This window comes from Mobula hypostoma, chromosome 23 (genome assembly GCF_963921235.1).
Source record: "Mobula hypostoma chromosome 23, sMobHyp1.1, whole genome shotgun sequence".
Classification (NCBI taxonomy): Eukaryota; Metazoa; Chordata; class Chondrichthyes; order Myliobatiformes; family Myliobatidae; genus Mobula; species Mobula hypostoma.
The window spans coordinates 51687046-51702473 of NC_086119.1; the positions used below are offsets into that span (position 1 = coordinate 51687046).

Genomic DNA, 15428 nt, shown 5'->3' on the forward strand with positions numbered 1-15428 from the left:
TGCAGAATGTTATTGAGTGCTACTCTGAATGAAACTATTGATAATTCAGAATTTATAAAAGTTAGATTTTTAAAATATTGTTTGAAGCATTGCCAATATTGCTTCCTCTTTAACTACCTTGAAGATAGTAAAGCCAAGCTCATAGCATGGAGATGTAGACCAGAAAGAGCAGGGTTGGGATGCACAGAACCAGCAGTCTGGGCTACAACCTGACTTCCAATGCAACGGGGTGGAATTTGGGTTTCCTCTCAAGTCCCAAGAACATGGGTTAGTGGGTTAATTGCTCATAGTGTGCAGGTGAGTGGTAGAATATTGGGGTATATGATGGGAATGTGGGGAGAATAAAATGAGTGACAAATGGATGCTTATTGGTCAGCATGCACAGTAGGCTGACTGGCCTGATTGCTCTTTACGACTCTAGGAATGTCAGGTGTTCAGAAAACACAGAATCTGATGAGATTGCTTTGACTTAGGAACACACACAGAAGTTGCTGGTGAACACAGCAGGCCAGGTAGTAGCTCTAGGAAGAGGTGCAGTCGACGTTTCAGGCCGAGACCCTTCGTCAGTCCACTTTTGTGTGTGTTGCTTGAATTTCCAGCATCTGCAGAATTCCTGTTGTTTGCATTTTATAAACACTTAGGATGTGACTTTAGGTGAAAACTCTGAAGGGAACCTTGGAAATTGTGTAATTAGTGAGGATAATCAAAGGCTTTCTGAACAGTATCTGGCAGCTTTGAAAGTTGATGTCTGATGAGAAGAAATTGCAAAGTCTTGTATGGACCAAGATGAAAATTTAAAGGGGTTGGAGACAGTTAAGTAGGAGCTAATAAGCCAGTGGGGGTGAGGCTGGAATGAATTCATTGTTTCTCTCTTGATAAATGAATCCATGAGTTTCTGCACATCTGAAATATGATATTGGACAAAAGAGCATGAAAATATTTTTTGACTGAGGGTCTTGAAGCATTTTCAGCTGAATGAAGTTTAGATGCAGTTTGTTGCCTTGTACTGTATGTTTAAAAATGTTTTATTAATCTCTGTTTTAAAGAAGTAACTCCTGGTCCTTTATTGTAGAGCAAAAATGATGTCCAGAAGTTCCTGGTCCAGGTTGCTCGCTGGGATCCTTCACAAGACGATTTCACTGACTTTCAGACTGACCTTGTCAAGCAACTTGTCAACCTTTGCAAGAAGCAGTCAGCAAAGTTGGAAGTAGTTAGCGGAATTGGTCTTGGATCAAAAGTTGATCAAGCTGTGAATGCTGTATTTGCTGCCATGATGTACCATTGTGCTGATCTTCACAGTGCTCTGAAAACTTACGGTAAAATAGTCTTTGTGGGTAGTAGTCCGTTTAAATTAGTTTTTAAAACAGTTTAAACTGATTGCATATTTTGCAGGAAATTACTGGAAATGCTTGTATACGAGGCCTTCTTAAGCCTATTGATTGCAACTGGGCACTTCAACTATTGAGCATCAATTGGAAACATATGTTGAGTTTAGAAAGAACGCAAACAAATCCTATGCTATACTTACACTACTTTAACCTGCATTTAGTAGTAAATTGATCTGCTCCTGCAAAAGCTGCACAGTGAAATATCCTACCAAGAAGTTTGACATTAAAACAGTTACTCTATTTGCACAGTATGTACCAAATTTGCCAGAAAGGATTGATATGCCTATTTAAATATCGATCGAATTCTAGCAACCTAGTAATTATAAATCTCTGTGGCTCAAAAAACAATTATCATTGGTTATTAACTTCTCGCTCTTTTTCCTTTGCTTTCTTTACTTAAATTTGTATGCAATTAATTACTTCAACCCTTATTTCTGGTTTAGATGTGGTGTTGTCTCTCAAGTGATTCATTGCCCAAGGCAACACGCAGTTGCTTTCCCCTTTGACAAGAACCCTGTAGAGGATACCACACTGCTTTTGATTTACGGTTACCGCAGCTTCTAGTGTGAGAATGCAGGGAGTCTTTCTTCGTTGATTGCAGAACATGGCTCATTAATACGCTATTTTTTACCCTGTGCGTAGATATTCTTCAATTTTGGGGTCATACCTGGAGGCAGTCAGTATTCCTTGAGAGGATGTCATTTTTTCTCTGCACTGCTCCATCACTTGAACGTTTCCCATTCTTTTTTTTTGAGTGTCAGAGCATAGAACATAGAAATCTACAGCACATTACAGGCCCTTCGGCCCACAATGTTGTACTGACCACGTAACCTACTCTAGAAACTACCTAGAATTTCTCTACCACATAGCCCTCTATTTTTCTGAGCTCTATGGACCTATCTAAATGTCTATTAAAAGACCCTGTTGTAGTCTATTGAAAGACCCACCACTCTCTGTGTGAAAAACTTACTCCTGACATCCCCCTTGTACCTACTTCCAAGCACCTTAAAACTATGCCTCCTCGTGTTAGCCATTTATTACAGCCCTGGGAAAAAGCCTCTGGCTATCCACACAATCAATGCTTCTCATTATCTTATACATCTCTACCAGGTCACCTCTCATCTTCCATTTTTCCATTTTTGAGTGGAACATCTTGAACGTGCTATTTTTTGGACATTATTCGTAACCTGCAATGCAAAGCAACAATAATTCTAAAAAGGCTCCCAGTTCTTTACCAGCCGTGGTGAAATTTGCTCATACTCATTTGTTTATCAGATGTGCAATAACTGAAACACTTGTGCAATTAACTTTCAGTGCCCGTTGTTTGTTTCATTCAGCTTTTCACTCTGACCTGATATTAATAACCGTTTTGTTTGAGTTCAGGATTATGTGCAAAATTGATCAATTTCATTGAGCTGCTGAGACAGTCAAGAAATAATTACCTAACAATTGTGGCTCTATCTGTGAGCCCCGAGACAAATACAGTTTGTTCTGCTTCCACCTCCCAGTTCGTCTTGCCACACCCCTCCACTTCCTCAGCCCATGTATGTGCAACCATAATTAACAAGTCACTAAAGTTATTAAAGATATTGTTGGTTTTTTCAATTTGCATAATATTGGTTTTTTTTTTAAGAGAAGCTGTTCATATTACAGGGACAGCAGTGATGCCCTTTTTAAATGCCACCTGTTTTCAACAAAAGATAACAGTAAAATGAGATTTGGCGCTCTGCAGTTTACTGATGTGCGCGAAGTAACATCCCATGCTAACTTTTGGTTGTTGATGGGAATTCTTGAAACTCTGCTTGTCCCCGAACCTGGTAACAAGGTGAAGAGAAATGCAGATGTATTGTACGTCAGAGATTCTAGAGTTTAATACTGCAACAGTGTTAAAAGAACTGAGAAAATCTTCCTCCGTAATAATGTAGGCTGTGCAAAGTTATGTATTTTCCAGGGGCATAACCGCCAATCTTAAACCAAGCCCTTAAAACTTGTACTGAATCTGTTGACAACAACTGTTAGTTTTATTCATTGTAGATGTAGTAATGGCAAACTGGTTTGAGATACTGATTTCTGGTGATTATTAGTTTGAAAGGCCACTATAGCAGTTCATCGTATGGGCTGGCACTCTCCATTTTCATCTCAGGTGATTTAATATATTACAATTTGCAAACATCAGGAAAGATGTAGCAGTTATAACCATTGTGAGTTACTGTGGATAACACTGCTGTTGTGTCACAGCTGGATGCCAATGCTGAAGCCGAACTTTATTCCCCTGGAATGAATGTGGTGGCTGATTCTGATGACTGGAACACCTGGGTGCAAAGCAATCTGTTATAAGTAAAATAAAATTTTTCTTGAATTTTCACTTAAGTACTTTGCTTCTCCCCTTCTTTAGTTACAAGTGGAGGTACCGCAGGTTTCAGTGACGAAATTGCAGAAGTGTATGCTTTGGCTGAAGGAATGAAAACCTGGATAGTAAGTTTTGTAAATGTGACTTATGAGTTGTTTAAAAGCAGTGACACTGTTTTGAAGCAAAAATACTGCAGTAGATGAGATATTATATTTTCAAAATCCTTATGAGAAACAATCTCATATTCTTAGTAATGCAGCCCAGATCATTTGATCCATCTTGTTGACACTGACTCTGATGTACCTATCTGTGCTAATCCCATCTACTAACCCCAGAACTGTAACTTCCTGTGCCCTGTGACTCAAGTACTCATCCAAATACTTTTTGTAATGATCTCAGGCAGCGTCTTCCATATTGCATCCACCCTGTAGTTGCGAAAACCTAATTCTCCAATTCTCTTAACTACCTCACCATAAGCATAAGCCTGTGATTTTAAGAACCTGTTATGGATGTTAAGCTTTCCACTATCTATCCCCACAAAATTTTGTATCAAGATTCTTCTCTTCCTTGATCCCCTTTACTGCAAGGAAAACAAATCTAGACTGCACAACCTTGCTTCATTACTGAAAGACCCCATCCAACCAAAGAACATCCTGGTGAATTTTCTCTGGACCCCCTCTCTGGTCAATTCATGTTTTTTTTATAGTGTGTACAAGACTCCTGCTGTTGCCCAGTGTCAAGATTTTATAAAGCAAGACTTCCATATTCTTACATTCTATGTCATAGCTCATAAAGCCAAATATTACCTATACCGCTTTCACCACTTTATTCATTTATACTGTCACCTTAAGGAATGTATAAACTCTGTTCCTCGATGCTCTTCGGATAACTACTCGTATTGTACCTCCTTCATTTATATCCAAATCGTTGTTATTATATTACAATCTGCAAGGGTCCCAGTGCCGATCCCAGACATAAAAACATCCTGTCATTTTCCCAGTTTGTCTCCTTTGCCAAGTGAACTTTGGATCCAGTTTGCCTTTGATTCCACCCACTCTGAGCCAAATAGGTTGGAGATCATGGGATCCAAAGACCAAGTATGAGAATGGGCAGCTAGTCGAAGAAGAAATACTGTAAAGAAGAGAGAACTTAAACACACTCAGATTTGTAGAAGAGAATTTGAACACTAAATTAGAGATTTGTTGGGTATGGAGAATGCAACAGAGATACTGTCACAAAACATAAGCTAACATTTTGATAAGAGAAATGAGAGAGTAATGAGCTTATCGGAAAGCAAGCCGAAATGGCAAATTCACAATTTGCTGGAAATAGCAAAACAAGTTAAGCATGGAAACAAAGAATACATGTACTAAAGTCATTGTAAGTTCTCTGCCTGCAAGTTAAGGTATTCAAATATGAAGCTAGAACTTCATATTTATAAACAGAAAGACAACACGGGCTGGTAACGCCTTTTCTGGAAGGGAAACTGAAGGGCGATTCTTTCTGATTATAAAAATAACTTCACGTGAAATGCTTCCACCCTTGAGAATTTGAAAACTACGTGCCATAAATGTATAGTAATCACTGATGCATCCTATAAAGAATTGATTAGTTGGCCTGGTTGCTGACGGAGAGGAAGCATACATTAATCAAATGAGAACAGCTTCAGTGCCTTATAAAACAGTAGGAAAACACAAGAAACTAAAAGCAGGAAGATTTTCACCTGGCCCATCAAGCCTACACCCTCCATTCAATCTGATCATTGATCTATGTGTTCTCAATTCAACTTATGTGTCAGTTCTTTGATCTATCAAGTGTTTATCTTTCTCCACCTTAAGTGTATATCTAATGATCTGGTCTTCTTCACCATCGGGGTCAGGGTATTCCAGAGTTCTGCCACTCCCTGAGAGATTCCTATGGAGCGGTTTTACCTTGCCTTGCTCCTTAACTTGTAATTATGTCCCCTAGTTCTTGACTCTCATCAGAGAGTACATTGCAACCTCTGCCTTGTAACCTCCATTTAGACCTTATATGTTCAAGTAAGATCACCCGTCATTCTTCCAGACTCCAAAGAATATAGGCCCAGACTGGTTAGCCTCTTGTCAGTTGGTGGAGAGTGTTTCTTTGGACTAAGAAGCTATATACCAGTAAAGCTGTGTTAACATTAGAGAAGTTAATACCTTTCCATGAATGTTGGGCTGATCTGCATCATTATAGGAGAACCATACTTAGAAGGCTGCTTTCCTCCTTTGTAATTTAGCTTTTACAGTTAGTTATTTCAATAGGATTTGCAGCAGAAGCATGAAGTCAAAAATTGTCTTTGGTATGCTGGGCAACTACCTAACCACATCCCTTCTATGGTGCCACAGTTTCTACGAGGCAGTTAATAAAAAGCATGAGGTTTGTTCAAGTTTCGAAATAACACTACCACCTAGTGGAGAACCACAGTAAAACAGACTTCACATTGTTGCCCTGCAGACAAGGAGACTGCAGATGCTGGAATCTGGAGCAATGCACAAGGCACTGGATGAACTCAGCAGCTCAGGCAGCATCCATGGAGGAAAATGGACAGACAACATTTTCAGTCAAGATTACTCATTTGGGTCGTCTTGTCAGATGAAGGTCTCAACCTGAAATGTTGGCTGTCCACTTTCCTCCACAGGTGCTGCCTGACCTGCCGAGTTCCTCGAACATTTTGTGTGTTAGTGCCTTGAAGTTTCATAAAGCTCTTCTTGAGTTAACTTGCCAAAGCAATGGATGGCTGTGATATTCTATAATTTGATTTCTCACCAGAGCAAGTTCATCTCTTTGTTGCAGAAGATCTTAATGTGAATGGACTCTTAACAAGGCCATTAAATGACACTTAATTTTCCAATCGTCTGCTTGCCAATGCTGAGCTCCAAATCTGGTCATTGCTCTAGAATGGACACAAGAAACAAATCCCACACCCTGAGCACTAGGCTGCTAAAAGCCATGATAGTTAACATAGAACATAGAAACATAGAAAATAGGTGCAGGAGTAGGCCATTCGGCCCTTTGAGCCTGCACCGCCATTCAGTATGATCATGGCTGATCATCCAACTCAGAACCCTGTACCAGCCTTCCCTCCATACCCCCGATCCCTTTAGCCACAAGGGCCATATCTAACTCCCTCTTAAATATAGCCAATGAACTGGCCTCAACTGTTTCCTGTGGCAGAGAATTCCACAGATTCACCACTCTCTGTGTGAAGAAGTTTTTCCTAATCTCGGTCCTAAAAGGCTTCCCCTTTATCCTCAAACTGTGACCCCTTGTTCTGGACTTCCCCAACATCGGGAACAATATTCCTGCATCTAGCCTGTCCAATCCCTTTAGGATTTTATACATTTCAATCAGATACCCCCTCAATCTTCTAAATTCCAACGAGTATAAGCCTAGTTCATCCAGTCTTTCATCATATGAAAGTCCTGCCATCACAGGAATTAATCTGGTGAACCTTCTTTGTACTCCCTCTATGGCAAGGATGTCTTTTCTCAGATTAGAGGACCAAAACTGCGCACAATACTCCAGGTGTGGTCTCACCAAGGCCTTGTACAACTGCAGTAGTACCTCCCTGCTCCTGTACTCGAATCCTCTCGCTATAAATGCCAGCATACCATTCGCCTTTTTCACCGCCTGCTGTACCTGCATGCCCACTTTCAATGACTGGTGTATAATGACACCCAGGTCTCGTTGCACCTCCCCTTTTCCTAATCGGCCACCATTCAGATAATAATCTGAAGAATCTGAAGAAGTTGAGAATGTTTTGGCTTTGACCACCAAGGAACAATCATTTGTCGATACTTTCTTGATTTCCCAAGGCAAATGCTGCCTTAATGTTCTGAGCAGTTATGCTCAAGTCTCTGAAACGCTGTCTTATGTTCATATCAGGATTGTGACAAGGTTTGGAGCAGCTCATTGACTGGTATCTTGTTGCTGAATAAATGCCACTTGACTGCCCTGTCAACTGTTACTTTGAAAGAGGAACGGTGCGGGCTTACTAACATTTTAAAATTGGATTGGCAAGTATCTCTGTTGTCTAAACTGTGGATATGTTGTTTGAAACAATATTAACCAACTAAATAACAGTTTGCATTGCATTCCTAATGTTGTAAAACTTTCCAACATCGGGTTTAATTGAGCATAGCTTATTATTAGTTAGACATGTAAGAAGTATTGAGACTGATGACAAATATCTAGCGGTAGGCGCGATTCTGTGTTGGCATGATATCAGGTGGACTCAGTTTTCTTTCCTTCACACCTGTCTCCTCCGCCCCCCCACCCTGACAAGATGGAACGTAAACAGAAATATGTAATGATGACCAGTGATAAAGAGGAAGCACAAGATGATGACAAGATGAACCCAGAAAACATCAGTGAGTAAGATTTTTTACATTCATGGTCTAGATGACTCCATTGAGATATATAGGACTTCAGATGATTTTGTGCTGTTAACCGAGGCTGAGTAAAGAAAGAAATCACTCATAATTTATTTGTTTTGCAACTAAGGCTTTTAATTCCTATTCACTGAGGAAAAAATTCCACCAATCTTGTACTTTTTGAGTGTCGGGGGGAGTGAATATAGGGAGCAGTGTGCAAGTCATTTCCCTAGCTTGCTGATCCCTGTTTTGAAGTGGGGTTGGGTGCACTGGTTTGCAATTAGTGTGCCTCATTTAAGTTAATAGCTAGTTTCCAAAATATGTTGATTCCCATTAGAACTAGTATATGGAAATGCCTATCTATACTCAATCCACAAACCACCTTACGAAGCTGACAGTTGTCGTCTAGCTAATTTAGCATTGGTACATCATGTGGTGGATCCCTGCCCGAGTTCTGATAGCGACCATGTGCTGCTTGCAGTTCATGTATGTTAATGATTCATTGGTTGTGGTCAAAGGTGACGTCTGATTGATTAATTTCTTTCATAATTTTTGTATGATGGTCTCTTATTTCATATTAAAAATAGTGGCCTTAAGAGTTAGTGAATAAATCTGATAACCAATGCAAGTGTTCATGGAGTTGCTATACAATAAGACATTAATCTGAAGCTGTTCATCAAGCCTGGTTTTCCTCACTCAGAGGTATTCCTCATCCTATCCTCCTATCCACCTGTCCCTTGCTCACCCTCACTGCAACTTGTGGTTATAAAACTTGAATGTTTCGCTTGCACAATAACATGGACCCTTGACCTCACAATCTACCTCACTGTGACCTTGCACCTTGCTGTCTATCTGTACTGGAACACTTTATTCTGAGTTTTACCATCTACTACATAAATATGCCATTGTTACGAATTGATCTGTATGGACAAACAAGTTTTTCACTGTGCCTTCGTACATGTGAAAATAGTACACTAATTTGCCAGTTTAAAATGAACTTGTTTTCTCTATCCCAGCTTTGAATGGTCTTCAAACTGAAGCATTTCAACTCCTTTCTCTCCACTAATGCTGTCTGACCTGCTGAATATTTCCAGTGTTTTCTATGAGATTTCAGCATCTGCAGTTTTTGAACGTCTTCACTCAGTTGTGTTGATCCAGATTTAAACTTTCAGTGTTCTCTCATAAAAATGTTTGGCCACTTTGGGATGTTCTGAGTAATAAAGTATCCTTTATTATCACACAAGGGTGATATTTTGGAATGGTTAGCTGCTGTGACTGCAAGCCAGCTGTTAAAATATCTGTATTAATCTTGTTTATAGAATGAATACAGTATTTGCTTAAAATTTGTCACGGTGTCACTTTTTCCTATTTTTCTAGGTGAAAACTGGATTGGGAAGAGCCTTTTGCTACTAAAGTTCCCACCATTAACAACAAAAAATATTGACTCTTCCTCTGATAAGAGAACAGATACTTTACAAGAGCAGGAATGTGCAGTGCTCAAATCTGCCGATCTGCAGGGACAGGGTACTACTACCCAGTCTACAGCATCACAGGAGCCATTGGTACGGTCACAAAGCGCAGAGGGTGAAAAGCCCCAGCAAGCTGTCACAACACTGAACACTGACCCTGATCCTGCTGGTCCAACATGCACAGAGAGCCCAGCTTCTTCAGTGAGCACGACACCCAGTGAAAGCATGGTATCTCCGTGTGTGGACCTCCACTCTCCTTTCAGCTCCAAACCCAAGAATCCACTCAGTAAAAGCCGACTTAGATTACTTTCACTCAGGTCCGTGGAAGAATTTAAAGTTGATCCGGTCCAAGACAAATTTCCAATTTTGAAGAGCATCTTAGAGTTCATGAAAGATCTCAATATTTCATCTGAAAGGTAAGCTGGTTAGGTTTTCAGACTAAAGAAAAATACTTGAATGTGACTTTTAAAAAAAACTTACATTTAGAGGAGATCAAGTGTGTAATTTGGCAGCTATTGAAAGAAACTATTACAATCAAAATTTAATTTACCAACCCAGACATGCCTCATTATCTTCCTGCTGTAGAGTTCATTATAAACATTGTTTCAGAAGTACTGGTATGTGACAGATGAAGGAGGTATATAATTAGCAGTTGATCCTGAACATTAATATGACCATCTGTACTTCATATGTAAGCCAGATGCTGAGGGTAGGAAACTTGCAGTGAGGGAGCTTAAGAACTGGATGCGCAAGTTGGTCATTAGACTCCTTGAGCCTGGTCTGACGTTCAATATTCCTGGCTGACTTGTGCTTAACCTTGCTTTTTTTTTGACTATTCTCTATAATCTTTGATTTTCTTCTTTATCCAAAATCTATCGTTATGAATATATTCAATGGCAGTCTCCACCTTCTGCAGAAGTTTGATTAAACAGGCCAACTGCCAGATCCCACGTAGGAAGGGAAGAGGGGAATTTATGGCAATCACATGGGCTATTCTTGTACTAAATCCTGCAACAAATGGTATATGCAAAGCTCTGGGAGCAGACCTGGTTAATCGCATGTGGTGCCTTGATATGGGACATGTAATAAAAATTGTGTGATGCATATCCTATTTACTTCCTGGAAGAATGCAGTTTACCACTTCATTCTCAAGCTACATCCAACCCTTTGTATGAAAGAACACTTTCAACTATTTTACAGATACTTTATAGTTATGTTACAAATAAGATTAGACCATAAGACCATAAGATTTAGGAGCAGAACTAGGTCATTTGGCCCATTGAGTCTGCTCTGCCATTCAATCATAGGCTGATCCACTTCATCCAGTCATCCCCACTCTCCTGCTTTCACCCCATAACCCTTGATGCCCTGGCTAATCAAGAACCTATCTATCTCTGCCTTAAATACACCCAATGACTTAGCCTCCACAGCCGCTCCCTCTGAGTAAAGCAATTTCTCCACATCTCAGTTCTAAATGGACCTCCTTCAATCCTGAAGTCATGCCCTCTTGTCCTAGAATCCCCTACCATGTGAAATAATTTTGTCATAGCTAATCTGTTCAGGCCTTTTAACATTTGGAATGTTTCTGTGAGATCCCGCCCCCCCCCCCCATTCTCCTGAACTCCAGGGAATACAGCCCAAGAGCTGCCAGATGTTCCTCATACAGTAACCCTTTCATTCCTGGAATCATTCTCATGAATCTCCTGTGAACCCTCTCCGATGACGATCCTTTCTAAAATAAGGAACCCAAAACTACACACGATACTATAAGTGTGGTCTCACGAGTGCCTTATAGAGCCTCAACATCACATCCTGGCTGTTGTATTCTGTACCTCTAGAAATGAATGCCAACATTGCATTCGCCTTTTTCACAACCGACTCAACCTGGAGATTAACCTTTAGGGTATCTTGCACAAGGACTCCCAAGTCTCTTTGCATCTCTGCGTTTTGAATTCTCTCCCCATCTAAATAATAGTCTGCCTGTTTATTTCTTCTACCAAAGTGCGTGACCATACACTTTTCAACATCGTATTTCATTTGCCACTTCTTTGCCCATTCCCCTAATCTATCTTGAGTCTCTCTGCAGGCTCTCTGTTTCCTCAACACTACCCGCTCCTCCACCTATCTTCGTATCATCGGCAAATTTAGTCACAAAGGCCTTAATACCGTAGTCCAAGTCATTGACGTACGTCTTAAAAAGTAGCAGTCCCAACACCGACCCCTGTGGAACTCCACTGGTAACCGGCAGCCAGCCAGAATAGGATCCCTTTATTCCCACTCTCTGTTTTCTGCCGACCAGCCAAAGCTCCACCTACGCTAGTAACTTCCCTGTAATTCCACGGGCTCTTATCTTGCTAAGCAGCCTCGTGTGTGGCACCTTGTCAAAGGCCTTCTGAAATACATGAAGAGAAATCAAGAAGTGATGTGCGTTGGTGTCATGTGTTTACCAAAGTGTGGGGTATTGCTTTCCCATGTTATCAATAATGCCTAGAACTGTTACTCAATCCCTTTAAAAATAAATCAAAACCTTTGTAGTGTTTTACAGGTTCTATCTTTGCGTAAGGCCCAGGCCAATAATGTCATCAAAGTTCTCCATGCAGTTTGTGAATGCCTGCACTCGCTAGGACAGCCTCATCTCTTCCAGTTCTCCTGCATTCTCTTTCTTCAGGAAATGTTAACCTGTCAGAAGGAATTGATCAGGTATGGAATAACCGCTCAGCCTCGTGAACCTCAGTAATCGTACCCCTCAGTGACCAAGTAGCCAAACATTTCGTTTGCAGTAAATAGTTGGGAACTTGGGTTGTGAGTTTCTGTTTTGCTTGATGATTCATGTTGCTGTTTCGTAATGAATTATTTGTGTTGGTTATCTGCAGTCGATGTTGGTGTGACAAAATGTTAATCTAACATGATATAACTGGTAAATCTTACTAGAGACCTTTGTGCATGTAGAGGATTGCTTCGCTACTGTGCTCAATAATTTTATAATCACTTCAAAAAGAAACTGGTAGGAGTGCATTTCCACTGGTGCAGTAGGTCCAGATGGTTGGAATGATTTCTACAGACAAAAGTGAGTGGAATTGGAAGAACTTGTCTGGCTAGGTGAACTGAATGTGATAATGGAAAGTAGAAGATTAAAATAAGGCAAACAAGGGTCTCCAATTGAAACGTCGGCTGTACTCTTCTCCATAGATGCTGCTCGGCCTGCTGAACTCCTCCAGCATTTTGTTTGTGTTGATTAAGATAAGGCAACAGTATTGATGTGAACTGAAGATTTAATGGCATTGTATGGTTAATTATGATCAAATGGAATGGTGGAACTGGCTCAAATAGCTGAATATCTATTTCAAGAATTTATAGAACAGAACAGGAACAACCCCTTGTTGAATCTGTTTATTTTCTGATCCTTGGGGTTCTTCAGAAATGATGAGTAGTCTTAATTCAAAGATTTCAGTTAATTTTCAGAGTACAAACAGATGTACAAATATTAAGCAAACTTTAAAAAAAAAAGCCGAGAAACGATGCTAAGAAGGGAATTAATGCTAGGACGAAAGACTAACCATGGTACTTCTTTAAAAATTCTATCACTTTTATAGATAAGATGAGGGAAATTCCTCAGATAAGATTAAACAAGTTAACGGGCTACATGATTAAAGCAATTACATCACATGAGTAATGTGCTAATTCTTAGCCAATGAAAAATGAGAAAGGTGATAACCCTTTAGTTTAGCTGCTATACTGCTTTCTACCAGAAAGTGTGAAAAATACGAGTTTGTTTAAAAAGTACAAATCTTGTAAAAAGTATTAAAAATAGTAGTTTTCAACATCCTTCAGCCCACAATGTCTGTGCTGAACACAATGCCAAATTAAATGTAACTCTTCTGTCTGCACATGATCCATGTCCCTCCAAACCCTGCAGATATATGTATCTATCTAAAAGCCTCCTAAATGCCACTTGCATATCTGCTTCCATCACTCCCCTGACAGTACATTCCAAGCACCTACTACACTGTGTTTAAATTAAAAAAAACCCTGCCCTGTAATGAACTTCCTTTAACTTCTTTAACTTTCTCCATCTCACCTTCAGTATTTGTCATTTCTACCCAGGGAAAAGACTTGACTGCTTATCTTTACCATTGCTGTCACAATTCCTGACTATGGTATTACTTAAGTAAAACATCTATTTTTTTTTACTGTAAATAACATTTAGAGGAGTTACAGAGCATCCATTAGTCTTGTGAGACCATGAATCTGCGCCTGGAAAGTCTTCACTCTCCAGGGCGCAGGCCTGAGCAAGGTTGTATGGAAGACCAGCAGTTGCCCATGCTGCAAGTCTCCCCTCTCCACGACACCGATGTTGTCCAAGGGAAGGGCATTAGGACCCATACAGCTTAGCACCAGTGTCATCGCAGAGCAATGTGTGATTAAGTGCCTCGCTCAAGGACACAACACGTTGCCTCGGCTGGGGCTCGAACTCACGAACTTCAGGCCGCTAGTCCAATGCCTTAACCACTTGGCCACGTGCTCACAGTTACAGAGCACTACAGCACTAAAAAAGGCATTTCGGCCCATCTAGTCCATGCTATTTTAGTCTGATGACGTCGAGTTCTAGTCTCTCCCAACCTCAGTGGGAAAACCCTGCTTGCATTTTCTCTACCTATACCCCTTAATTTTGAATACCTCTATCAAATCTCCCTTTATTCTCCAACCTCCCAGGAAATAAAGTCCTAACCTATTCAACCTTTCCCTATAACTCAAGACCTCAAGTCCCAGCAATATGCTTATAAATTTTGTATGTACTCTTTCAATTTTATTGATATCTTTCCAATAGGTAGATGAGCAGAACTGTTCACTAAATTGTGCCTCAACAATATCATATCAAACTTCAACATAGCATCCCACCTCCTGAACTCAATACTTTGATTTGTGAAGGGCAACGTGCCAAAAGCTCTCGTTATGACTCTATCTACTTGTGATGCCACCACGAAGGAATTGTGTATCTATATTCCCAGTTTCCTCTTCTACTGCACTCTTCAGTGCCCTATCATTCACTGTGTGCGTCCTTTTCCTGGTTTGTCCTCCCGAAGTGCAACACCTCACACTTGTTTGCATTAAATTCCACCTGCCATTTTTCAGCCCATTTTTTTTTCAGCTGGTTCAGATCCCTCTGCAAGGCCTGATAGTCTTCCTTGCTGTCCACTACACCCCTAATCTTGGTGGTGTCCGCAAATTTGCTGAGACAGTTCACCATGTTATCAGTGGACCCAGCCCCAATACTGAATCACAGGCTTCCAGTCAGAGAGACAACCATCTAGTGCCATACATGGGCTTCTCCTGCTAAGTCAGCGTTGAATCGAATTTATTACTATATTCTAAATGCCAAGCCACTGAACCTTCTGGACCAACCTTCCGTGTGAAACTTTGTTAGAGGCCATGCTGAAGTCCATGTGGACAACATCCGCTGCCTTGCCTTTATTGCCCTTCCTGGTAACCTCATCAAAAACCTCCATAAGGTTAGTTAGGCGTGATCTACCAGGTACAAAACCATGACGACTATCCCTAATCAGGCCGTCTATATTTATTTATTGAGATCCAGCCCTTTGAGCCACGCCAACCATCAGTCCTTTAATTTAATCCTAGCCTAATTACAGGACAATTTACAACGACCAATTCGTCTACCAACTGGTACATCTTTGGACTATGGGAGGAAACTGGAGCAGCCACAGAAAACCCACACGGTCATGGGGAGAATGTACAAATTCCTCACAGGCAGCGGCTGGAACTGAACCTGGGGTCGCCTGTATCGTAAAGCGTTGGGCTGCCCCGA

At 40.6% G+C, this 15428-nt stretch overlaps 1 protein-coding gene across 6 annotated transcripts in view; it reads left to right on the forward strand.

The window, feature by feature from the left end:
* The window catches only part of zzef1 (zinc finger, ZZ-type with EF hand domain 1), a 266638-nt gene that overhangs the window by 84460 nt on the left and 166750 nt on the right, over positions 1 to 15428 (forward strand). For all 6 annotated transcript variants that reach the window (XM_063031513.1, XM_063031517.1, XM_063031514.1 and 3 more), the window contains exons 26-30: positions 1073 to 1316; positions 3784 to 3863; positions 8048 to 8132; positions 9513 to 10020; positions 12140 to 12304. In XM_063031513.1, coding sequence (XP_062887583.1) covers positions 1073 to 1316; positions 3784 to 3863; positions 8048 to 8132; positions 9513 to 10020; positions 12140 to 12304 — 1082 coding nt within the window. The remainder of the gene's footprint in view (positions 1 to 1072; positions 1317 to 3783; positions 3864 to 8047; positions 8133 to 9512; positions 10021 to 12139; positions 12305 to 15428) is intronic.